This window comes from Nipponia nippon, unplaced genomic scaffold (assembly GCF_047370975.1).
Source record: "Nipponia nippon isolate SJK-2023a ecotype South Korea unplaced genomic scaffold, ASM4737097v1 scaffold_17, whole genome shotgun sequence".
Classification (NCBI taxonomy): Eukaryota; Metazoa; Chordata; class Aves; order Pelecaniformes; family Threskiornithidae; genus Nipponia; species Nipponia nippon.
The window spans coordinates 10,934,134-10,959,959 of NW_028262333.1; the positions used below are offsets into that span (position 1 = coordinate 10,934,134).

The window sequence follows — 25,826 nt, forward strand, 5'->3', positions numbered from 1 at the left end:
TGTCTCATTGAACCCCCTTTGCCAGCTTTGTCCCCCTCAAACCCACCCATCTGGGGACACCCAGAGACCCAGCAGGGAGCTGCAAGATCCTACTACACCCAACATCAAAACAGAGGACAATGGTTTTTCCAAAATACAAACTCCAGGCAGCTGGATGGGACGTGCCAACTGGACCCGGCCTTTCTCTGTCATATTCAATTGAAGTCTTCAGGTGGGGTTGTAGCAGACAGGTCTGCGCAGTGCCTGAATTAATGTCCTAACAGTACAATTCTGCAATGTCCCCCCAGAACGCACACACCGCCTGCAGCAGCCTGCAGGGTCTGTCCTGCTCGGTGGAGTCCCCGTTTCGGTGCTGGTGTATGCAGGTTAACAGCACCCTCTGCAGCCACCCTGGCAGCGAAAGCTGCGAAAAACCAGCCTTGGAGAAGCATTTTAATCTGTCTTCCCCAATAAATGGAGACCGTTATTTTGGCTTCTCGTTAATTTAGGAGAAACTTGCAGTTGTGATATCAGCTTGATGTAAAGCACATCGGATGTGAAGTTCCTTGTCCCCGTCCGGCAGATCCAGGCTTCAGCAGAGTCTCATCCGTGGTGAGACCACAATGCTTTTGTGGCTGTGGCCAGAGTCAGGCCACGGATCGGGACCGGGCTCAGCCTCTGAGCTGCATCCTGGAGCAAAGTCAGCTACGGCAATGGGTACTTTAAAGATCCAGGCAAACTCTAATATGTTTAATTTCTTGTTGGTAGTGCCTGCTTTGAAACAAAATGAGAAAAGTATTCCAGTTAATCACAAGCAAATAAAGTGTTGTTTTGCAGGATATAGAGGAATATGTTATCTAAAAACTCTCAAAGAATGATTTCTCCATGTGTTGCAGTTTAGTATTCAAGTAATTTCATAAGATTGTGCTGTGTGGGGCTGCAAAAATCTTTAGCTGCTAGGCTAAAAAGAGACTCTCCCTTAGCTGCATGACTAAAACATTAATTTCTCAACGCCGGTGCCTTAGGAGGGCTGTGTGTGTTTCTGAGAGAGACAGATGCACCAAAGCATCATCTGAGTTGCTGATGGGAGAACAAAGCAGAGGGCTGTGGACGGAGGGCAGTCATGGCAATTGCTCAAAAAGCACCAGCAAAAGGCATTTTTAGGCTGGGTAGTTTATCACGTTTCCTTTTGGTGGCACTGTCTGCCCAAATATTATCAAATCATCAGCTGCTGTTTCAGGTGGAAATCCCTCCTTGGGGGTCTGGCTTCCTCCAGGTACCAAAATGCAGCTCTTGCTGCTGGGGGAAATACATTGCAGCAAATTGTTTCTGTTGCTTCCACAGGTTTTGAAGGAAAGGTATTGATCCGTGCAATTAGATAGCATTGCAACAGTGATAAATATCTGCTGGGCAAACACTGGTCCAGGCTGGACCTGAAGTTTTTGTGCATATTTGGTAGTGGCCACACCAATGGGGATGCTGGAAGGACAGCAAGGAAGCACAGTAATGAGCCATTTGCAAAAATAATACATTTTGAAGAATGAGCATTTCCTTGAGCTTTGGATAGATGCTGCAAAAGCACCACTTGGACCACATCTGGGCTCTGAACTGTGTACTTCTAGAGGGAAAAGCATCCACACAAAGACCCAGCCCCTGCTGTAACGCCCATCAGCCTTACGTATGTGGAGCCCAGCATGGGGAGACAAGTGCTGAGACAGCCTCATGTCCCACGGCAGCACTGAAAACCAGCGCGAGATGTTGTCATGCAGGAAGGTGACCCTTCACGGCACCCAGGCTGCTGAGACCCAACTGCCTGGATGTGAACGTGACCATGTGTGATGAGCAATTGGATTTGCCAGCAGTACCTTGACTTTATTTTTTCTTTGAAATACTTGCTGCAGCTTCACCCTGTTAAAGCTCAGTAGAAGGCCTGGCTCTTTGCTCCAACGTATTTGCTTTCCCTGTTTATCCAGGCAGCCGGAGATGGGCAGCTCTTAATTGCACAGCCTCTCACTGAGCGCCAGGGCAGGTCCCACGTGTCTGAGGGAAAGGGCTCACATGCAGGCGTTAGTGTTTGAGGCATTGCTCATCTTTAATAGCTCATGGAGCCAAAATGCACACGGACACATCCACCCACAGCTAAAGGTGCAGCATTCTTCCCTGCCTTACTGGCCTTTGAGGAGCCTCCAGAGGGACCTTCTAGGAGTCCTGATTTATAAGGTCAGATAATTGTCATGAAGAGGTTTGCAAAGGGTGAATTCCTGGCTCAGGCACAACCAGCAGGATTTCTTCAGCAGACCCAAGGCTCCACTCCTCATTTTCCAGTTTTCACTCTGCTGATTTTTCAGATCTGAGACCTTCTCAGCTGCTGTCTTGGTTTTTCCTTTCACTAGCAGGGATGCTGCGAGTCCTTCCAGTGAGGATGAACACGAATTCTTCCTATAGGCTCCACAGTGAATTAATGGAGCTTAAATAGGACATTGTGAGCAGGGAATCATTGGGACTGAACATGAACATGAACAAAGGATGCTTCTCCATTAACACAAATGAGAAACTGTCTCACTGTGCTTGTTTAATCAAATCGTTGCCCACAAAGAAGTGGTGTTTGCTTCTCTCATATAAATTTTCCTGCAGCTTTCAAGCACTCTGATTAGTATTTGCAGCTTTGAAGATCTCAGTTTAACTGTCTTGGCAACCTAGCAAAATCCCTTTCCTACAACAGAATAACAGAAAAAAGGTGTTTGGAGGGGTAAACATGGAGGACACTATTTAGCTGAAGACAATCATTCACACACACACAAAAACCCATTTAAACTATATTTTAGGACTAAATACTTTAATTACTCACAATTACTGAGATTTTCAAGGCAATTTACAAAAGCCAAGCTCCAAATTGCCATTTATTTTTCTAGAGAGTTAGATATCCAGCTTCCACAAGCTGAAAAGAATAGTTTATTCTAATTTTCAATTGCCAGTGGCGTTTGCGTGAGGAACTGTGCATTCACATGCTGCTATTACAGATGTGGTATTAAGCATATGCATATAGGCAGGAGGGGTTTGATCACATGAAGCTGGAGTTCAAACGGAGCTCATCTCTCCCGGTGAGTCTCTGTCTGGTGTCTGACTCGACACAAGACCTGAAAGCCAAGAGTGGGAATTATTTCACCTAAATGTGGATTTCTGTAGTAGAAATGTGTGCATCTGAGCTTAGGTTCCCATTGGATGGCAAGCCACGGCTCATCTTAGATGCCTAAGGCTGCTGAGATGACCAGCTCAGGCAGACAACTGCAGAAGGGAAATGTAAAGTTCAAAGGGACAAATCCTGTCCCAGATGTTGAGAAGATTCCTCTCCACGACCATCCCTTTCTCCAGGACCTTCTCATGTCTCAGTCCTGCAGACCTGTGCCTGCCTCCTGCCTCCACCTCCTCTTCTGCTCCCCTTTGTTTCTGCTCGTGCCCACCTGCACAGGCCCTGCTTTGGCTCCAGTCCTCTCAGCTCCCCTCCACCGTCAGAGAGGGCAGGACAACCATCACAGCTGACAAAAACCTCTTAGGCCTCGACACTTCTTTCAAAGCTTTTTCCGTGTTTCTACTGTTGTTTTCCAATAAAAACTGGCTGAGGCTCAGATTTTCTCATTCATGAGTTTGAGCAAAATTACTTGGTTTTCTGCTTGAAACATTAATCATTGACCAAGAAATGAAAACACAGAGAGCCTGGTGAACTTCCAAGGTGAACTTACAAGGACTTTTGTCCATCAGGAGGTCACTGTCAGGGGGATAACATATGATGATCATATTTGAAGTATTTCGGGGTTTAGAAAGAGAGTTTGGGCAGCCTGGGCAGGGCTTTGCCTCTCAACCACAGGTAGGGTGGAGGGCAGCAAATGCAGGATATCTCCTGCAGCTTTTTGCAGTGTAAGCGCTTTGGGGTGGCTGTTGCAGATGCTTGGCTAATGGAGCATGAAGCTCCCTGAGCTTGCAACTTGCTTGTAGCCTCCAGAGACATTCCTGTCTCTAACCTTGGAGAAAATCTCCTCCTTACTCAACCACTCTTTCTACATGCTCCAATTCCTTCTATGAGACTGTGGAGGTCTGACGTGTAAGAGGGCAGGTCACAGGAGTCAACATTTCCTAGAGAGATCTGCGAAAGTACTTTTCCCATGACCATCACATTGCTGTTGCACACAGCACAGCCTGCGCTGTTAAATTCTGCTCTGGTTGAACATCAACCCGTCCCTTGATTTCCTCTTTGGCAGCTCTCTCTCCTCTCTGCCTATAATAAAACTATGGTGGTGCTGGTGAAAGTGTCCCTTTGACCATGAAGTGTGGTGGGGCTGAGTTGAGCACCATGAGCAGGCAGCTGTTGATGATACAATCATCAACAGAAACTTGTTCATGCCTTTGAGCAAAGCGCTCCACTTACTTAGGCTCATTAGCAGTATAACCACAGGTTGCCTGCCCAGCCACCTCTGCCAGGGAAACCTCCTGCTCTTTCAAGATCTTATCAATAGCTGCTGTGTCGAAAATGAACCCAGGGGATGGGAGCAGGGAGCATGAGTCACAGCTGGCTGTCTCCTCCTGACAGGATGGAGAAAAATGCCTTTTCTTCCGTACTGTAGGTGCCTGTTGCAGTATTGCTCTGCTCTCAGCTTCAAGCATGTCCCTACTGAGCCGGCTCATCTCAGCCAAAACCTCCTTGGCTTGCGGGAGGGTCAGCCTTGCCTGGGTGGGAGCGTGGCTGCAGCTTGCCAGGCTCCAGATGCTGCTGCTTCTCCTGCTCTCCAGAAATTGCAGCAGCACCTTGGTGCGCTGGAGAGGGCTGTTCATGGCCCTCAAGTGAAGCTGTTGGATGGTGCTAGGGGGCTGCTCGTTGGACACTTTCCCTGACTGCTGGCTGGTGCTCAGGCTGTGATCTGGGGGGGATACGTTGGACGTAACGGGGAAATCTCCTGGTCCCTCGAGGCTGAGGGCAGCCTGTCCCAGGAGGTCTGCTCCAGTATTATGCAATTGCATCTGCTGAGCCTTGCCTGTAGGGTGGGAGGCATTCATGGACATCAGCTACTTCAGGCATTTGTCAGAGGTGTTCCCTATATAAAACCATAAGCAAATGGGTGATGAAAAGACCAGAGGGTTCCCCTTGCTGCCTAATTCTTCCTGGGACACTATTTCTCCAGTAAAACCTACCCAGGTCCTGGGCAAGGAAGGGCAGAGAAGAGCTTTGCAGTCATTGATAGTGGGGCCCTCCATGCCTGTTTCTGGTGTCTCTGTAGTCCCTAATCCATCTTCCATGCACATTCCTGCAGAGAATACACTCATGCCTCACTGCCCACAGGAACAAGCTTGCTTGGAAGCTCCTGGTGGGGATAACTATTTCTGCTATGTGGCCCCTGACATGTCTTCCCACTGCCTGAATCCGTCTGCTGTAGCACATGAATTTGTCCTCTTATCACTGCTCGCACATTGCTTCAGGGTGTTTGTGTACATTGCTTTTTAATTTACTGGCCTCTGCTCATGGGACTCAGCCCCTCAAAGAGACACCAACCATTAGACCCTGATGACCAGAAACTCTCGCTGCAGCAGCGAGGTTTAATGTTGTTTTACTTGTATCTTGCCCAGCAGCTTAAGCCATTATATGTTATTAATAGGTTAATATTTAAAAGGAATTTATCCCTTTAAATCAGGGATCTGCTGTATTTCCAGTGAAATGCATCCTAGCCCAGAAATCTTTTACAGCTGGATAAGAAATGTATAATCCCTTTTCATCTCTAACATACTCTGTCCCTGCTGAGTCATTTCTTTAATTCCCAGAGCAGTTAAATATGAACCTACCACGAGTTACTGAGTCTTCCCCAGTCCCTGCACTGCAGTGCTTGCCCGGAGAAAATATATGGCTCCTGGTAAGATGGTGGGAAATTTCCTCTCTTTTATCAGTAGCATTATAAACCTGTTGTGGAAAGAATGTAAGCTGGTCAAAAGAGTGTGGTACGGTGAAAAACAATGGGTTTGTGGCTGAGGAGGAGGCAGAATCAAGAGTGTACAGGATGACACAACCTCCCTGTTCCTCCTCTTGGCAGGAGGAAGAGGATTCCTCATCCCTAACCGAAACCACACTCATCTCCCTCTGCCCAGCACTTGTTGTGAGCAGCTACAAGCCCGGGCTGGGATTCAGAGCAGCAGAAAGGATGGATCTCTTCCCAGTTTTCCAGACAGCACTGCTGCCTGTTATCAGTAAAAGGAGATCCTCTGTCAGCTGGGAGATGGAGGTGTATGCACAGGCCTCAACAAACAGCAGTAATGAATCTGATGCTGTTGGCTGAAGATAAGAGCCATGAGCTTCTCAGCCCATGGGCAAGACTTGGCAGCATGCTGGAAAGTATTTTTGAGTGCAAAGATGTCCCTGGTAGGGCCACTGCCCAAAGCAGGGGAGTTATTCTTTGCTTTAATGGGTCCCAGTTCACTCCAGTATAACAGCAGTTTGGCAAAATGCCTGCAGACAGACCAGCAGCGGCACAGGTTTACTTGTGCATAGCCACTGAAAGGTGCTGCAGTCTGTGTGGAAACGGCTCATCAGCTCACAATCCATAGCTGACAGTTATGGAAAGCTCTCTTTCTGAGCCACTTCACTTTGGGGGCAAACACACCCTCACAAAGCACAGAGGAGCAAGGCACTGAGCAGCCAAACCAATAGTAACCACTTCGAGCTTGTGCACAGGTCTCTGCCCACTCTGGGGCTGATTTGTAGGTTTGTGGGCATTGCTAACAGCAGCCGATGGCAAGAGCCATAAGTGTCCTGCACCCTTACATGCCGCTGGGGTGAGTATGTCCACAGGTACAGCTGCAAGGGCATCTCAGCTCGCTTTCTGTGCCCATCCTAGCTTCTCTGCCTTCCTCTTCCAGGCTAGGAGTTGTTTACAATAAAGTCTCTGTAACATTTGGTTTCAACTCTTTGTTCAACGTCGCACAAAGACCATTTCCAGTACTGTCCCTGAGTTAGCAGATGTGAATTTGGTGTGGAAATGTGTTACTCATAGTTAAAGAGAATTCATATGACTAATGATTAATGCTGCTATCTGAACAATTACCTCACTCAGCCAGCTTTTCTTCTCACTTTGCAAGAAAACATGCATGAAAAATATCCTCTTTCCGTATTACTGTATATATGAATCACGTTTCTTCTAAAAAGAAGAAAATAAATTTATTTAAGAAAACAAATACCTGACAAGTTTCCACAGTGCTTGTGCACACATGTTGTACCCAACATTTATCCAGGACCACAGCCCCCCTGAAACCCGCACTGCGCCATTAGAGACCTGGTGCTTGAGCAAAACCCTCCTCATGGAGAGTGTGCATTGTTATATACATTGAAAAATCTAAAGTTTCAGGTGTAGATTATCTGAGCTGATAACTATGCACCTAATATCAAGTTTCCATAAGCAACTTCTAGACAAAAGCTCCCTTCAGCCAACTCAGTGATAAGGTTTCTTGTCTATATGTGCACGCACATAAGGGGACATTGTTTTAAGGTCAGCTTGAATAATTATGTCTCTTTTTGTGGAAAATATTCATTTATCAATGGAAATTCAAATACTAATTATTTAAGCAAAAAATTTAAATATTTATATTTTCACCCAGTATTTTGGTGTTCAGGATTTCTTGTTTATGAACTATCAACATTTTCTGCAGTTACCAGAATATGTAGACAAAATACATTTCAACAAAACCCAATCTGGTATTCCAGAAAGGCAATGTAGCAAACCTGATGCCAATCTTTTCAGAAAGCCTCCAAAACTGATCCAAGGAACTGCTATCTGCAGAAATCTGACCTCTGTAGAACAAAATTCACTTTGGGCTGTAGTAAACCACAGCCAGATGAGACAAATGCATACATATGGTGGCGAAGGGCCAATGTATATTTGCAGAGCAAAGCCGTGCTCCTGGAGTTCAAGAGGAGTTTTCCAATAGAGCCAGTGAGCACAAGGATACCAGTGATCTGGTTAAGGACCAGAAGGATGTCCTGCTACGGAGTGGCTGGGTGCTATTCAGGCGTAAGACATTAGATTTACTAATAGAAAGTGCCACATAAGAGGCACAACACCCAGGCTGGGCTCAAAATCAGGTATTTAGCATTTGAGAAAGAGAGCCCAGTCTTCAGTGTCAATCAGAAAGGCATGTTAGGAATTGCCAGAAAAGGGGTTGAGATCAAAACAGAAAATATCTTTACGGTCCTGAGTGCTTGGCTCGTTCCTATCACTTGTGGTTCTGGCTGCCCAGTTCAAAGACTTAAAAAAAAAAAAAAAAGACTGAGGAGGGTGAAAAGGAGCATCTCGCATGAAAGGGGAACTAAACAGAGCTGGGCTCTTAACTCTGGGAAAGACAGGACTGAGGAAGAAGCAGGTAATAGATGTATAACAAAATTGTGAATGCTATGGAAAAAGAAGGTGTCATGAATGGGTGATTTAGAATGCTTAAGGAATCACCAACAAAGGTATCGACAAAAGTGGTTTTAACATGATGTTGTAAAAGTGCAACTTAACAAAGTTCAATGGCAAGGCTCACTCTATTATTACTGCATGGAAGAATCATACAAGGAAAATTGGGTTACACTCGAGTCAGAATGATTCACAGAGAGACCAGAGATGCAAAGAGTAAGGAAGACCCTCCCCGTGAGTCACGAGGTTCAGAGTAGACCCCCTTGCTTTCTAAACTCCTGATGGAGCTTAGGTGCAGCTAGGTATAATCTTAGTCTCAGACTTGGTCAACGGTTTATGTCTAAGGGATTGTACATGCAAAATTTAGCCAATGTTTCATTAGCATCACTTCAGCATGCAATCAAAGTTACCCTACTACACGGTTATGCACGATATTGGTTGCTTACCAAACATCTGTCATTGGTAAAAGGTCTGTCTGCCTCGAGGAGCAACCCTGAGAGGTGTTCCAGCTCAAGGGGAGATCACCACCACTCAGTCACGCTGCCTAGCAGAGAGAGCTCGTAGAAGGCTCACTTTGGCTGGTGGTTGGCTTGTAGTCAAATTACATGCCACAGAAAAGGTCTGCAGGAGACTCCTTGTACCTACAATTTTCTTTGTTCCTTGATAAATGAGTCTTGGAAAAGCCACGCGCTATTCACGTGTTAATCGCATGATCGGTGTTCCAAGCTCATGTGCATCAGTGCTGACTGTGTCGCTCTGCTCCTTTGTGGGTTTTCAGAGAACAGACTGAAACACGAGGAGCTCACGGCCCAGCTACGGCTCAGGCCTTTACCTCTTCCGAGCCTGCACCAAACCACCGCCAGTCTGGTCAAGGGGTCGAGCGCACCCGTCATGCTCCACCCCGTGCCTACAGTCAATCCACTTTATCGACTCATACAGTGGCAGTACAGTTACCTCTTGCCTCTATGTTACAAATATGTGGCGTGTTGTAGATCAGTGGTAAGAGTCCAATTATCTTAAAGTGTTCTAATTAATGTTAGTTATATACCAGGTTACATACAGAATCAGTTGATTGTATGTTTTACATGCTGGACTGATGTAATTTGTTTAATTTTTTGCCAAATTCTGATATACAGAATGATTATAAACAGTAAACACATAAGGTCAAAATCAACAAAACTACAATTGGGTGTAGCATCAAAAATCCCAGTTGCTGTTGGGGACCATCCAAAAAGAGTTTCCCACCAGTGATGTTTTCCATCTTCCTTCACTCTTTCCAAGACATGGTGTATCTCCTCTGCATCGTGATGGACGGTAATTAGGGGGTTTTGTCCGTTGTTCTGAATTTGTTTTAGCAATTGACTCAGGTCATCGTGCTGCAACAGTTTTCTCACCAATGTGAGATTCATTCCAATGGGGGTAGGCAATGAATCTTGATACGATGCATAGTCAGATTGTAACAACTGGCGAGTTGTGACAGGAGCTGAATAGTTGAAGTCTCATCCTATGATTTTGGTAAAATTACAAATACAGATACTTGAGTGATTGTATATATCTACAGTGGTATCATCTATAAATATAGAATCACAAAGGGTTCTCATACAAACACATCCATTTCCAATGTATACGAGTGCAGTTTCAGGGGGTTAATCAGGATGTATTTCAAAATGACAAACATTTTGTTCAGTGTCAAGACAAACGTCTTCGGCCTTAATGGTATTACTTCCACAAATAAATCCCTGTTGTTCCCATACAACACACGCGCCAACACCAATAGTTTGCCATTTGTTCCCATTTTGCTGGGCCCATGCTCTGTGTTCTGATGGACACAGGACAGTTCCATCATGATTTAATCCCACTGCAATGACTGGGTACATGGTGTATACCAAAGCATTGTATATTGTCAAAACAAAACCTGTGGCTTTACTGTCGGTGGGGTCATAGGTAAAATTGACTAGACGCCACCAAGATTGGAATTCCCTTTCAAATTGAGTTGCATTATCCCAAATTCCCTCTTGAATTTCAGTGGGCAAAGTGCCCTCATCGCCTTCCCTTATAATTGCTGTTAGAGTAGATTGCACTCACAACTGAGAAGGGAGCAATTGTTCATTGCTTGCCAAAACACAGAAACTGTGGATATCTTCTGAAAAGATAATACAGAAATTGGGGCATTTTCTGAAAAGATGAGGCAGTGTGATTTCAATGAAGCAAACAGAGCTGTTTTTCAGTTGAGTAAGGCTGTGTGAGTTATACTCTTTAGCTCTCGACTTACATCTTTAATTTAAGAGTTTATAGCATACTTCCCCCCAAATCCCTGTTTTTTCCCCTCCATACAGAGCCCCCATCCCCTGTTGCCTGGCCGAAGGGGCAATGCTGCTTTTCCTGCTCCTCAGCGCCACCGACCCCAGCGTAAAGTGGAGCCTGGTCTGACCCCAGTTACCCGACAGCCGGCAGCACCAGTCCCACGAGAAACACCCGCGCTGCCCCCACCGCCACCCCCCCACGCCTGACCGCGACCCTCCCCACCCGGCCCCGGCCGGTCTCTCCCCGCCGTCGGCCCCTGTGCGGCGCCTTTAAGGCCCGGTGCGTGATGTCACTGCGGCTGGGAGAGACCGCGGCGGGCGGCAGGGCTGCCGCGGCAGCGCGGCCCGGCCCGGAGGGACCCCTGCCCGGAGGGGACCCCCTGCCCGGAGGGGGACCCCTGCCCGGAGGGAGCCGGCGGGACGGGCTCGGGGGCGCAGCATGGGCAGCCTGCAGCTGCAGGACTTCGCGGCGGGCTGGGTGGGCGGTAAGTGGTGCCGTGGGCTCGGGGCGGGGGAAGGCAGCGAGGAGGGGGACAGGGGCGTGCGTGGGAATAAAATCCGCCGTGTCACCTGTGGTGTGTGCCGCCGACCGGAGTGCTCGTACCAGCGGGTGCGCGGTTTGATTTGCTTCGCTGTGCCTCAGAAGTGAGCTTTAATCCAATTTCCACGGGCGGGATGCTTAAAACGTAAGTGTCAGTACGGGCGATGCTGCCGTGCGCCCAGGGAGGTGGGGGGCGGCTGCCGGAGCCTCTCCGCACGCCCCCGGCCCCCGCCGGCTCTCCCTCCCCTTCTCTCAGGGCTGGAAGCACCGCCGGGCTCGGAGGCGAGCAGCCGGGGCTACCGGCAGCCAACCCGGGGTCGCCCAGCCGCACACACCCCCGGGAGAGGAACCGCTTGGCTTTGACCCCGCGGTCCCGACAGGGCAAACAGAGTGGTGGCCAGGGCGGCGGTGCTGGCCGCGGGGGGTATTGATCCGGTCTGCTGAAAATGCTGATGGCAAACACCGGGGAAACAGATAGCCGAAAGAAAAGGAAACGCGAGGATCTGCAGAGGCGCTGGTAACGTAGTATCTCTTGCAGAACGGAAACTTCCCACTGGGTTTAGCAGCCTTTAAGGTGCACAGCTAAGCTGCCGTGCCCGGGGTGGGCTGCAGGAGCAGCCGAGCAGAGGGGCAATCGCGGCACCGGCCGCCGCAGACCAGAGCTCTGGCCAGGCTCCTGCTCACGCCAGGAAGGGGCGTGAGATGGCTCACGGATCCTGACCGGCCAGATGAGGTTAATAGGTTAGCTGACTCTAAAAAAACCCAGAACATCTGCCAAAAAGTTACGCGAGCAGCTGATTTTTGGATCTTTGCAACCTGCGGAGGCTGTGCAGCACACAGTCGCTGCCTCTGCCCCACTGACCCTGTGCTACTGCCCCACATCCCCGGGAGCGAGACAGGGCGTCTGGGGGTGAACAGCCACCAGCGCTCAGTGTTGGTGGCAGCGGCCAGTCTTCATGCATAGCACTGGGCCACAGATGGTCTCAGGTAAGGTCCAGGAGGAGAGGGGATGTTTTATAATACATTTTTGAGTAAAGTCATAATGTGTTGACCAAGGACATGATTCTCTTTTCAGTCCTAATCCACTACAAGTGAGCAATTTAATGTAGTCTCTAAAACACTTGGGGACACTGGTTTGCATGGAGAATTGCAGATGAGGAAGCACCACAAATTACCCACCATCTCCACAAACACCCTAAAAAATGCCGGTCTTGTTTGGAACAAGTGCACAAACCCATATCCTGGCCACAGCACATGGGTTGCTCTGTCCTCCGGGAGAAGGGGGAAACCAAGCCGCGCTCTGCCCTGCCGTGGGGGCTCCTGGCAGTGCGTGGCGTGGGTAGATGGGCAGGATGGTAAGGGGGAATGGACCAGTTTCTCCCAAAGAACCCTGGGGAATGAGGCTGGATGGGACTGTAGAGATCAAGACAAAGAGGATCCTCTTTATCTGAATCATCCCTGACAGGTATCTCTATAAACTGCTCTTAAAATGGCAAAGGCTGGGGGTTTTGCGGTCCGCATCAGCAGTCAGCTCTAGAGCATCTCTATCTGAACCGAGAGAAAGCATTTCCTCGTGTCTAACCTGAATCTCACCATTTTGAGTCTAAAAGTTTGCATGAGCTTGCAAGAGCAAGGGTGGATGTTCATGGACAGGTCATACAAATACAACACCTCTTCCTCTCATCGGGATGCCTTTGAGATGTAAAGTCAACTTTAGAGTACTTTGGAGTCAGGACAACTTTGGAGTCCAGGATAATATGCGGGGAAGATGTGCAAGTGTTTCTGCCCAGCTTTTGCCTCTTGTCAGAGACAGGGCACTGTGCTGGGCATTGCTCTGGTTTGGCCCAGTACAGCTGTTCCAACAGAAATCTCTCCTCCTCCCCTATAAGCCCATTGCTTCCTACCATCACAAAAGCTTCTTCAATGTTTTGCGTAACACTTTGCTTTCATCTCCAGGAGCCGCCAGCGTGCTTGTGGGCCACCCCCTGGACACAATCAAGGTAAACCACTTTGAACCATCCTCTCATGTCACCACCCAAAACCTCAGCAATGGGGAGGTGGGCTCTCTCTAGATGATGCTTCAAAAGACCTTCACTTCCCCCGTCACCCCAAGGAAGAATTTAGCCTGGGTAGAAAGGTTTTTGTAGAGTTTAACCCTTCTTCCTCTCCAGTGCTCATTTCGAACGAGAAACTAAAAGAACTGGCAGATACGTGCAAGTTCCTCTGGTGAGGATTAATGCTGAAAATTAAACCTGGCCTCGCTTAATGTGTGGTTTACCAAATGTTTTATTGAACTTTGCCACAGACAAGTATTCAAAGGGCAATGGGGGAGCTCTATTTGTTTTGCTGCAGGCACATTTTTACATGTTTTCCTAGTGTCGGCATTGCTGGAAGGGTGGAGTGCTGAAATTGTTATCCCAGGGCTATGAGATGCAATATTTACTATTCCTGCAAGACAATTATTCCTCAGAGGGAAGGATTTAGAGATGTAAGAAGATATCTGCTAGCATGATGCAGACAAGCCCATGCACACACCAATACAGCCTGGCCCAACCAAGCTGACCATCCCTACTGATGCAGAGATAAAGAGGAAGATTCTGTTCCTTTCTTCTTTTGCACAGTGTGACAGGCATCTCTGGCCAGCTTTCACTGCTTCAACTGGTCTGCCCATGTGCTCTGATCTCGTTCAAGCCTCATTGCTGGCACCAGGCGGGGCTGTCAGATGTGGCAGACCCAAGAGTCAGTGGTCCTGTTTGCACCTTAGAGACTGTGGAGGGAGATCGGGAGGAGGCAGGCTCCAGCACGGCCCACGCCACATCCTTTCCCCCACCATCACAGCCATCCGCTCGCACACAGCTGGCCCTCCTAGGGTTGGGAGTCGGCCTGCCAGCCCTATCCATTCGGAGCTGCTAAGGTGATATCAGTGCTGGGAGCACTGCTGTGTGAGGATGGGTGCAGACCCCACGCAGGAGGAGCCACAAGGCTGCCCGCACCATCCCAGCGACCGGCAGGGCCAGGGCACAGGCAGCACAGGCAGGCTCTGCCCAGGGTTGCCAAGGCAATCCCCATCTCAGGCTGGCCACCGGGGCGTCATTGCCAGCTTTGGGGGAGTTTGGCAACAACTGAGAGAGGATCCTGCTGGGAATCATTGAATTGCTGGATGCCAAGAAAGAGCGAACCCATCCTTCAGTGCCTATAAAGACAACTGTCAGGCTGACCCCTCTGTTGCCCTTGGCTTTGGACATGGCCTGGGAATACCAAGTAGGCAGACTTGTGATCTTTCCAGATTTAGGGGAAGGGAACTGGAAAGGAGAGTTTTTACACAGCACTAAAGCCAGCAAAGGAGCGGCTCAGCAGCATTCGCAGCCTCCAGGGGAATGGGGGGTCCTTCCCCACCTGGAGGAGAGGACAAGACTGAACGAAAGGTTGGATGGGGTATGTGGTATCTGCACCATGGTTCCCATCAAGCAGGCCTCCTCCTTCAGCTGGCCCCTTCCCAGCGTTGCAGCTTCCATCAAACCTAAGCAGCTGTTTTTCCATGGCCTTGCAAAACTCTGAATAGTTTTACATTTACTCACTTTTCATCCTCCACTTTGCATTCATTTCCCCAGAACTTCCTTCAGTTTTTGGGTGTCACCCAAGGGCCCCATCTAATTAAAATGTAACAGAGAGGAGAAGTTTCCTGAGGAATATCCATACTGGTATCAGCTGACTTTGACAGAGATGCCTGCAGGGATTTTAGCGCTGGGTGTTAACAGCTTAGGTAAGGGGCATATATGTGAGGAGCAGTTTGTGAGTGCACTCAGTTGCCCTCAGTTACTCAAAAAATGTATTAACTTGAACCTCTAAATACCCGGTTACTGTGTAAAAGAAAAAAAAAACAAGCCCATGGAGACAAAATGGAAACACCTGGGCTAAGCGCGCAGATGAAGCCAGGAGGGAATGCAGGGCTGGGCATGGCAGTTGCTCCGTCCTGGACTGCTTGGGGTGCAGCCAGCCTCCCCGCCGATCCCCCCCAGCCCCATTACACTGGCGTGAGTCACAGTGTGCACAGGTCTGCACCCATGGCCCAGGCTTGCCTGCATCGCACAGCGTGTGCTGCATGAGCCGTAGCCGGCATCTTCATGTACCAGCTTGTTTGTAAGGGCTCAGTAAATATTCTGCTTTTGCTGCCGCCTTCTCCATGGCCTCTGGCCAGGGGCAGAGTGGTGCTTGGTGCTGCTCGGTGCTTGGTGTGGGCAGACGGCTGCATGGAGCAGCCCTGGGGCGAGGGGTGAGCCTGGGCTTTGGTCCTTCTCGCTCCCTGGACGGGTCCCACAGCAGCACCCTACCAGCCAGCCTCTTGCAGGGCCCTGGGCAGGGCTCTGGGCCAAATCATTGTCATGCAACCTGCTGATTGCTATCCAAAAGCTCTCCCCAGGCACGAACTCTGGAGAATACTCACTCCCTTGGGCTTTAAATTTCCAAATAAAGTTCCTGCTTCACCCTGGTGTAAGTCGGGGCTGAGGCACTAGAGGGGACTGGGCACTTGTCTCCAGCACAGGTTGGCACTGTCCCTCCAGGCTTCATTTTGCCATTCCTGCTAGCAGCAATGATGATGGATACGACCAGAAATGATGTCCCCATTCCCTAAAAACATCCCCAATAGAGCACGTGTGACTGTATTCCTATACAAAATGAGCTCTGGCCTCAGCCAAGATTAATTACTGAAGCCCCGGGTCCTATGAACCAAACAGGGTTTCCATTTCCTCACACACCTCTAAGTCCAAAAAATGCATCACTTGTGAGGATTTTTTTATTGCAAACTTGTGAGCAGCTTGAATGAAAGATGATCTAAATATGTGTGTGCATGTACATACATATATATATATATGTGAGAAGGGGAAAGCATGTTGAAGCATACAGGCTTTGTCGTGATTTATATGCCATTTCTTACAGCTGTTGTGGGCATCTTTTGGAAGGGGTATAACCATTGCTTTCCAGAAACAAAATGTCTTCGTTGGAAATGATGTAAAAATGTATTTTTGAGTGAAGCATGGAGAATTTCTGAGATGGAGCCTAATTATTTTGGCTCCATTTAGTATTTCTATGTCTTAAAATCCACCTTGGAACGGAAGAGCCTCGGAAGCCTCCCAGGGCAGCTCTCCTCTCCATCCTTCAGCAACACATCCCAACGTCCACCGAGAGTCCCCAAACGGAGGAGACCGCATCACTCTCCAATTTCCACATAAATCAGGACCTTGCCAGTGACAGCACTGCATGCCAGCAGCCTGCTGCAAGCGCTGTGCCGGGCCAGGGTAGCTGGTCTGGACTCGAGAGCAATTTGACAAGTCATCAATTCCAGATGTTGCAGAAAGCTTCAGACCTCTGAGGTCCCATTTAGCCCTGCTTCTGGCAAAGTTCAAGGGGGTGGATGCATATATATCTTATTTTATTGCTCTGCTTTCTTTACAACTAAGGAAGGATTCGCTCTCAAAGCAAAGTACACATTGTTTATGTAGCATGAGATTTCACTGGGCTGGAAGCATGGGATTTTAATCGCATTTCATGAATGTCTTTTGCAGACTCGTTTGCAAGCTGGACAAGGATATGGAAATACACTCAACTGTGTTCTCACTGTGTACAGAAATGAGTCTGTAAGTACTTTATCTTAAAATGTGCTGGTAGAAAATGCAAATAGATAAATAGATAAATACATAAAGTGATTATACAAAATCACTGTTGACATGAGCAGTTATATGAAGATCAATAAAGTTGCAGTTGAGACCACAAATTCCTACAGCCTTCTCTTGCTAAGTCCAAGGTAACTCTCTTGGTTACTCCTCTAGGGAAAAGAGAGATCCCTGGCAAGGAGTGATAAATGACATTGCACATGTCTCCGCATGGGTCAGGGCGCTACATCCACAGTGGCTCTTTTGCCTGTACCTGCTGGCAAAGCTCTACTGCAGGTATTTTGCTGGCTTTGGTGATGCCAGGACAGAAGCTGGCCATAAGAGGGACTTTCACACCGGTTCCGGTGCTTTCAGCATATTCTGTATTCTGCACAATCTTTACAAGTCTTTAGCAGTATGAATTAATTTTCACTTGCTCAGCATGTGCGAACGGTTGGTTCCAGGAGACATCTGGTACTTGGATTTGCATTCCTGGCCTGACAGACAAGTTGGAGTTTACTCTGCTCAGTCCTGTTCATTCTCTTAACTCCTGCTCCCTTCCCCGGGTAGGTGGCCGGCTTCTTCAAAGGCATGTCCTTCCCGCTGGCCAGCATCGCCGTCTACAGCTCCGTGGTGTTTGGCGTCTTCAGCAACACGCAGCGGCTCCTCAGCCAGCTCCGCCACGGAGACCCATCCCGCACGCCGGTGCTTGCTGATGTGGCTCTGGCCAGCGTGGTGACAGGGTTCATCTCCGTGGGCATCGGCACTCCTGTGGACCTGGTAAAGATAAGGCTACAGATGCAAACGCAGCCATACATCAAAGGTAGGAAGCAAGAGTTTCTTTTTCCTTTCTCTGCCAGTTCTCGGTGTTTCCCGCCAGCTTTAGGACAATTTTGCTTCAAGGCCCATCTCTCTGCTGCCTTGTGCCACCACAATTGAGCTACAAATCCTTCTGCCTCAGGATGGACCCCATCCTGCCCAGCTCAAGGGGAGGGTTTTTATCAATGACATTGATCAGATCTCTGCTGGCATTTCCAGCTGATTGGGATCTATGACAAACACAGGGGCAGGTCTGCTCAGGACCAGGACCTGCGGGAGCCACCTTCCCTGCATGGCCATGGGGCAGGGACAGCGAGTCCCTGGGCTGTCAGGTTTCCTGGAGATCCCACCAGCAGCACCACGGCTGCCAGCAGTCATGCCAGCCCCCCATCTCCTTCTGCACCCTCTCAGCCCCACATACATTTGCCCGTAAACCCCGCTCTGTTATTTCACCCTCCTCTGTTCAAAAGCAAAAATTTCACATGTACATTTGAAAACCGCTGGCTCATTCGGGGCACAGTTACAGGTACCCAGGTGCAGGCAAGATGGGTCAGGAGGGGACACTGGCAGGATGGCAGCGGGCAGCTGTAACCTCTCCAGAAGCTGCAGGCAGAAGTAGCTGCTTCTGCTCAATGTGGCAGCTGAATTTCATCGCAGGCTGCCAGAGTGGAGCAAACCCCACTGGGGCACATGCACAGCCAAAGGAAGAGGCGGCACAGCTCCAGAGCTGAACAGCCTGGATTTCAGCAGTTTCACAAGCACCTTTCTCATGTTACAGTTGCAGTGCTTAACTGTGAAACAGTGACTTTTTTTTATTGGTTTGATAACATAATATTATGTCCATTTTTAAAAGCCTGCATGCAGCTTAGCAACCTAATGCCCTTTCAAAAAACAGCTCGGTCCTCTACATCAGAGGGGCCAGGCTCTGAAGATACCAAGGTTTTCAAAGATGCAGCTTGGCATCAGATGTGGTTAAAATCCATCAAAATTGGGCACATAGCCTTAAACTCATTTGGAAATCTCACTGGGCATGTACCTATTAGGAGGCATGAAATGCATCTAAGAAAAATCTGTCCCAAATTATCTAAACATCTTTTAAAAATGGACCTGAGTCCTCTTTCTTAAAATGTTTTTTCCCACACTACATATTGATCCCAGCAAAAGAAAATGGATGGCAGTGATTTTTGTCTGTTCAGTGGTGGTAGGCTTTTGGGAGGAGTTCTGTAGCAATATAGCTATTACAACAGTTGTATCTTTTTTTGCAGCAAACATTGAACTAAAGCCCACAGTTCCTGGATTTCCTGTGTACCGAGGCCCAATTCACTGCTTTAGGACAGTCCTACAGAAAGAAGGGATAGCAGGAATATACCGAGGCGTGGGAGCAATGCTTCTGAGGGATGTTCCTGGGTACTGCCTCTATTTCATCCCTTACACGTTTTTCTGTGGATGGATTACCCCTGACGGATGCATTTCGCCTAATCCTTCCTCCATCTGGCTGGCAGGGGGTGTAGCAGGTAAGCACCTTTTTTCCCCAAAACACTGGCAAAACAAGGACAGCAAGGTTGCCAGGGTGGCTCAGGGGCTGCCACATCCTCCTGGTCACTGGGAGAGGACATGGGGCTGAATGACCTTCCTCCCCCAGGGCCGGGTCCCCTGGCACCACAGCTGCACTTTATGACTTGACAAACTTTATGGAAGTCGTGTTATCAGACCTTCATCCGGCTCAATGCCAGCGAGAAGGAAAACAGCCAGCACCTTCATCTCCCTGGATGTGGATGTCTCACGGCAGCCTGTGTATCACATTGCCAGCGATCCACGGCAGCCAAGATGCCTCCAGAAGAGGACTTCAACCTGCTGGCTGCCCACCAGGAGGGTGTGCACCCTACCTGCATGCAGCAGAAGCAGAGTTGACTGTTATTGACCTTCTTCTTTTTTTCCTGTGTATACCCGCCAGTAAGACTGACACGTGCATCCCCTACCATGCTTAGATGTGTAAGGTCACCCCTACACCCACTCCCCATTTCTTGGCCATTTCTAAACTGCAGACCCCTAAACGCAAGTCCATCCTTAGCTCAGGTAATGATTACAAAATGTCCTCTCCGTTTTTCCTGCAGATAAACAGTGCCCATCTGGACAGCTTTTCTAGTATGCCCTGACACTCACGCAGGTCCAAACAAACTCTTGTCTATCCAACTGGGCCAGGTATTGCGGTCACATGCTGACCTTTTCAGAGAGGCAAAACATCCCACTCAGCTGCAGGCTGATCAATGTAAATAGACAATTTCTTTATAGGAATGATGAAGTATTTCAGCTGCGTGGAGCCTAATCCTGATTGCATGGCACAGACCAGCCTCTTATTTGCATTCTTAGCTCAAACTTTGCTTTTCAACAGTATTATCTGAGGACTCCAGTTTTTCTGAAATTGCCCCAGGGAGCAGCTCCCTGCAGCTCGGGCTCTTCCCACGGCATGTCCGTGCTCCACCAGAAGCACGGCAGAAGATGTATTTGCACCCGGGGGAGGACCTCCTCGGTTGTCTGCGTTTGATTATCAGCATAACCCCCAAAATCTCAATGCTTCTTCCAGAAACAGGAAACTTTGCTTCCAGAAGTACTGTTCCTGTCCTTGAGCAGGGTGAATGCCCTAAAACGAAAATCCCATGAATGTGATGTGGTAGACGAGAGGTGAATTTCTGAGTTCACTGACCTGTGGCCAAGGAAATATAGAGAAGAAATTGTTCAAACACTTCTGCATTTTTCTAGGAGCCATTTCCTGGGGGACTGCTACTCCAATGGATGTTGTGAAAAGTCGACTTCAGGCAGATGGAGTTTATTTAAACAAGTACAAAGGGACCCTTGACTGTATCTTGCAGAGCTACCAGAACGAGGGCTTAAAAGTAAGTGGTATTTGAAGTAAAATGTGGGTATTAGGCATTTAATTTTCAATTGGGAAATACAGTGGCTGTTACAAACCTATCTGCAGGGTTGAGAGACAGCTAAAGCCAGTTACTGCTAAATTATGACTGTAATCATAGTGCAGATTCTTTCTAAATCATAATAGTGAGTGTAATAATGCACCTTACAGCAATGAAAAAATGAATGACTGGGGGTCACAGACTGCTGGTGTAATTAACTTAAAAGAACACTTCGTGTCAGTGCATTTAATTGTGAATATGATTTGATTTATCATAAATCAGAGGTAGAAAATCTTGCCTCTGTGATTGCTTCTACAAAATGCAGAGGTCAAATGTTTCCCATTGACACCGTAGTCACTGGGAACTGATTCCAGTGGAACTGTGCTGGCACCCCAGTTGCATTTGGTTGCCTTGGGCAATGCTTTGGTGGGAATGATACTGTGGTTTGCACTGCCTACCCTCATTTTTCACCAAGACAGAGTAGATTGAAAATGCTCTTAAATCAGAATGGCCTCAGCTTCAAACGTGAAGAAGGGCTGCATGCCAAAAAGAACTTATTTCCTTTTTCTGACTTTGTCTATTAGTGTAATAAAAGTTGTTTGTTTTACCTGCAAACTTTGCCTCAGTTAAATGTGAATGGCAGAGGACCAGGGTTTGCAGCTTTATTGCACTGCCAATGCACGGTTATGAGAAGCAATGTCTTCTGATACTGAAATAAATCTGTATTTAAGTTGTCATCAAAACATCATGTCGGCTCTTAGCTCCGAAGTGTTAATTTTTGCATTCTGAGGGAAAAGTAGTAAGTTACAAAAAGAAAAATAACCTGCAAAGTCACAAGTCAGTGTGATTTAAATATTTGCCAACATGCCAATATGTTATGCCAGCCGTCACAGGAGCCTGCAGTCTGGTTGGTTTTTTGCCGTGGAGTGAAGAAAGTCACAGTCACATGAAGCACAGGCACTTGGAGAGAGGCTACAGACCATGCCTGGACGGTCAGAGGAGGGTCAGGGTGCCCCGGACTCTCTGCAGACCACCTGCCCTGCACATTCAGTTTGGCATACAGCTTCACAGTAAAACATAGGGTGGCTGAAAAGGGAATTTCCATGTGATTTCCCTTCTCCCACCTTCCTCATCCTCACCCCCTACCTTCCATGTCCTACCTGAATACTAACAGCTAATTCAGGCACTTTTAGGTTTTTTTGTTTGAGGTCTGAACTGCTGGTGGTTTTTCTGCTATCATGCCTGGTACCCGGACCAAAGCCAGCAATAGGATTAAGTAACAGTTGATGATAAGACTCGATCCTTCTCTCGTAAGGAAAATCTTTTTATATGTTGGGAGACACAACTGATAAACAGCAAACCCAGCTTTGGATGTTTTCATTCTAGGACAAAGGAACAGTGCTGAAAATAATTGCCTGGTGTACAAAAAAAATGTAAATATAGCCCTCTTCTTTCTCTTCTTCCTTTCATAGTCAGGTGTGTTCATTCTGATGAGAAAAATTTATGCCTCTTAGGCTTTTCTTCATAAATCTTAACTTGCCTCTCTTGTGTTTCTTTATGGATACTGCAAAAATTTGAATTTTCTCCCAGAAAATTCTATCTTTCCTAGCAAAATAAACCACCCCAATAAATCAAATAATATCCTAAATATCCCAATATTGCAATTTCACATTGCAAACTCTATCCTAAACAATAGGCAGATATTTTTATTCTGTCTCATACGAGTCAGCACCATGAACTGGTTTTTATTAGGTATAACATATAGTCATGTTTAGCAGAGCTCAGTATTTCAGGGAAAATACCAGTTAGACACTTATGTCTATTGTGAACTTCTGGTGTTTAGATTAGTGACTACAGTGATTAGCCTGGGTGGTTAACGGAGTGATTTTGAGAGAAACAGGCCAGCAGAGATACTCCCTGCAATCATCATTTTGTAAATAGGCTCACCCTAGAGCCAGTGGTTTGTGTGCACCCTTGCACATATCAGGCAGTAGTGTCTGTACCGAGGTGGGTTTTCAAAGGGAGACAAGCCAATGCCAGGAGCGACAAGGGCCCCTTCTCCACTTTCCAAAAAGCACTTTACTGTTCAAGCACTTAAAAGCCGCAGGGTCTTTCACTCCTGTAAGTGCCAGCATCTTTTCAAAAATATATATATTGAGCAGAATGGGGAAGTCTGACTATATAAATTCATATTTATTATCTTAATGAAAGAAAACTCTGGGATATGTATGAACACCAAAGCTTGACCTTAGGAACCCACATGTGAAAATATCAGCCTCTATCGAGTATTTTTTCCAAAGTCGGTGGTGAGAGCTAGTTCTCAGCAAGGTACAGAGTAAGTCTAGTTTTCTGCTGATTGAGAAATTGTTTCTATGCTCAAAGGTGAAACCTGCAAAATAGTCCGCGTGGCACAGTGCCCGTGTCGGCCAGGCTGGCTCGCAGCCACACCGCTCCGTCTCCACTTCCCAAACGTGTTCTGCACCCATAGACCCAGCCCTGGGAGTCAGAGCATTTGCTGCATGAAAACAACAGCTTTTTTGTTGTACCCTGGGGTTTGCATGATCCTTGTACCCAAAGGGAAGGAGGACTTGTAGCTAGGTAGGACAACACTGGAAGATGTTTTAGATTTCTTGCTTTCTGCTCTACACCAGTGGCATGAGGCCATTTTTTACCCTTTACCTCCTGTAGCTCTTGCTGGCAGATGCAGATGTGGGTCCACAGGGAGCATGGAGCACAATGATACCACACCAGTGACTTTTGCCATTGCGTTTCTGTTCTCCAGTGCAGGCTTCAGCAAAGACCAGCAGTGAGAGCGATCTCCTGAGCAAACCACGATTTGGTTCTTCAGAATCCCCCCATGACTTCATTCAATACTTTCTTCTTCTTCTTAAAATAGCCAGTATATTCCTATGCTCTAACCTTTCTCCATCCCCAACAGGTCTTTTTTAGGGGCATCACGGTCAATGCAGTGCGAGGATTCCCAATGAGTTCAGCCATGTTTCTTGGCTATGAACTTTCCCTCAAAGCAATGAAAAGAGACCAAACTGAGACCAATCCTTAACTTCCAGGTCAGCGCATAAAGACCCTCCAGCTTTATTAAAATTAGAGAATTAATCTTTGAATCAAATGGAATTGCAATTGTATAGATCCTCTGAAAGTCAGATAACTTACATGGCTACCTACATCTGAATAGTCAAACACTTTTCAAATTGGGGTCTGTGGGATTTGGAGCAGACAATAGATGTGCTGATGGAGTTTGGTTTCATTCCAGATCTCCTGGAATTTCACTACTATCCAGTCTGATTGTTGTGATTGTTTTGACGAGTGTGAATCAGAAAGGAAAATCTGAAAGGAGAATATTCTCTAACATGTTATAAGTTTTGAAATATCATTCTCACTAAAGTCCCTGCACAATATCCTTTCCTCCTTTGATCCATCCACACAGACCTGAAATTAAGCCCTTTCAAAGTGTCTTGACTATCAGCTCACAGTTTTACTCTTTCCCTCATAAACCTAGGGTTGCATAAAGGAGCAGCATTAAAAATATCTTATTACAGAAGCTTTTTTAGCAGTTAAATAGTCAAGATTATTCTTGGCAGTCTGCTGTTTTCTGCAGTACATTATAAACCTCCTTCTTTCTTATTTCAAAAGTGTTGCCAAGAAGACCCGAAAGTCTCCTACTTTCCTGAGCCAAATCAGCAGCGTGGTGTTGGTGAGGGCTCAGCTGCTCTGACCGAAGACTCCCGTCCTGAACCTATGGCATCTGCTTTCTCTTCTGCCACAGACTTAGTCTCTGGAAGACTCCGAAAACTGCACCAGCTCAATCAAAGCCAAAGACCATTTTCTTATCAAATCTCTCACTCTGTTGTCTAAGAGCACCTTAATAATTCCTATGGTGGTGTCGGGCTTTTTCACTGATGATGTTTTTCCCATTGACATTTTTCCCATTGAGCCGAAAGAACAACTTACTTCCCTTACCCACTCAAGTGAGATATACCCAACACCAGCCCACCAGACATCAGCTGTGGGAGCGTCTTTTGTACAACGCTGCATATAATGCTCGTCTTCTTTGTGAACAAGGAAAGGGAGAGGTGTGATGGGTGTGCAGGTGCTTTTCATATAGGAAGGTCTGGATTCCCACCAAAATATAGCTTGCTTTCAGGATCAAAGAAATGGATGACTCCCCCTGTATGAATGAATACTCTCCAGTTTGCCACCATTCGGGCAAGATTATCATGAAAAGATGTGAAGGGCTTCAACAACTTCAGTTTGTTATCCAAGATATAAATTAAATTGGGCAGCAGGAGGATGTTAAATTCAGAGACTAAGCTGCTCTTTTTCTTCAGAAAACAATAAAACAAATCTGCATTTCATATAGATGGCTGCCTATTAATTCACCTAACTTGCCTTGTGTAGCCCTCCAGGGACCTGCTAGAGGTATCTCGTTAGATCACCTGATTTTGCTGACGTGACAGACCAGCTTGCCAACTGCCAAATCCTGCAGACATCACTTTGCAGCCTTGAGAGACCACCAGCAAAAGAAGTCTTTTTAAAGGATGCGGAGTTTATCCCAAACTACTCTCTAAAATACATAGGCCAGCTTCAGACCTCCAGCTCTTTGCTGTAATCCCACTGAGACAACTGGGGCAGGCCCAGGTCTCTCTTTGGTCTGCCTCAGCCTTTCAATTATTCCAAGATCTTTTATATCATGATTATTTCTGTTTATGCTGTTAAGTATCTCCATGCTTGATTTTCTAAGCATGGAGCTTCTGATGCCAAAACCCAAGAAGAACCAGCTCTGTTGGGACGAGAGCAATCTGCTGGCATTGGCAGGAGAGGCTGAGGGGTAACAGCCTCACATGCAGAGGGACCTGCAGCATGGGGGAACAGTCTGGGATAACACCGTCCTCTGGGAAATGTACGGTTCCCCCCCATCTTCCTCTGGAGAAGAAGAGCTCTAGGGAAATAGCCCAGCAATGGCAGTTTTAGCAGATGCCCTCAATAAAGGTTTCTGAAGACAACCTGGAGCAACCGTCCAGCTGTTCTCCAGAAAAGCAGGAGAAGGAAAGAGAAACTCCTGCGTCCTCTTCCCTGGATGAATGGAGGAATTGGCGACAACACTTGAAGACTTCAGCAGAAAGTGCCTAAAAACTCTGGTCTGGAGCAGTACTCAGAAATGGGGTCCCCAACCT

At 47.4% G+C, this 25,826-nt stretch overlaps 1 protein-coding gene and 1 long non-coding RNA gene across 6 annotated transcripts; one reads left to right on the forward strand and one right to left on the reverse strand.

The window, feature by feature from the left end:
- Positions 1-263: 263 nt before the first annotated feature.
- On the reverse strand, positions 264-12,399 carry LOC148056170 (uncharacterized). 3 transcript variants are annotated; one of them, XR_015703913.1, is made up of 5 exons: positions 11,282-12,399; positions 9,654-9,912; positions 7,062-7,154; positions 5,809-5,923; positions 264-753 (listed from the first exon to the last, which is right to left on the reverse strand). It is a non-coding gene; the product is annotated as an uncharacterized LOC148056170 (long non-coding RNA). The 3 variants fall into 3 exon arrangements; XR_015703914.1 differs by lacking the exon at positions 264-753 and adding an exon at positions 2,962-3,116; XR_015703912.1 differs by lacking the exons at positions 264-753; positions 5,809-5,923; positions 7,062-7,154 and having other exon boundaries at positions 9,503-9,912.
- Positions 11,005-25,007, forward strand: SLC25A48 (solute carrier family 25 member 48). 3 transcript variants are annotated; one of them, XM_087754016.1, is made up of 8 exons: positions 11,005-11,196; positions 13,209-13,252; positions 16,817-16,888; positions 17,474-17,726; positions 18,988-19,236; positions 20,483-20,616; positions 23,573-23,702; positions 24,286-24,423. In XM_087754016.1, the coding sequence occupies exons 1-7, from the start codon at positions 11,151-11,153 to the stop codon at positions 23,693-23,695; spliced, it is 921 nt and encodes a 306-aa protein (XP_087610142.1). In that variant the 5' UTR covers positions 11,005-11,150; the 3' UTR covers positions 23,696-23,702; positions 24,286-24,423. The 3 variants fall into 3 exon arrangements, with proteins under 3 accessions (XP_087610142.1, XP_087610141.1, XP_087610143.1); XM_087754015.1 differs by lacking the exon at positions 23,573-23,702 and having other exon boundaries at positions 24,286-25,007; XM_087754017.1 differs by lacking the exons at positions 11,005-11,196; positions 23,573-23,702 and adding an exon at positions 11,292-11,397 and having other exon boundaries at positions 24,286-25,007.
- The last annotated feature ends 819 nt before the right edge of the window (positions 25,008-25,826 follow it).

What these genes read in the sequence shown, in the direction of transcription:
- SLC25A48 (XM_087754015.1), top strand. Translation starts at nt 11,151, where the DNA reads ATGGGCAGCCTGCAGCTGCAGGACTTCGCGGCGGGCTGGGTGGGCG. An exon ending in CGCGGCGGGCTGGGTGGGCG is followed by an intron (nt 11,197 to 13,208) that starts GTAAGTGGTGCC and finishes TTTCATCTCCAG; the next exon opens with GAGCCGCCAGCGTGCTTGTG. An exon ending in CTGTGTACAGAAATGAGTCT is followed by an intron (nt 16,889 to 17,473) that starts GTAAGTACTTTA and finishes TTCCCCGGGTAG; the next exon opens with GTGGCCGGCTTCTTCAAAGG.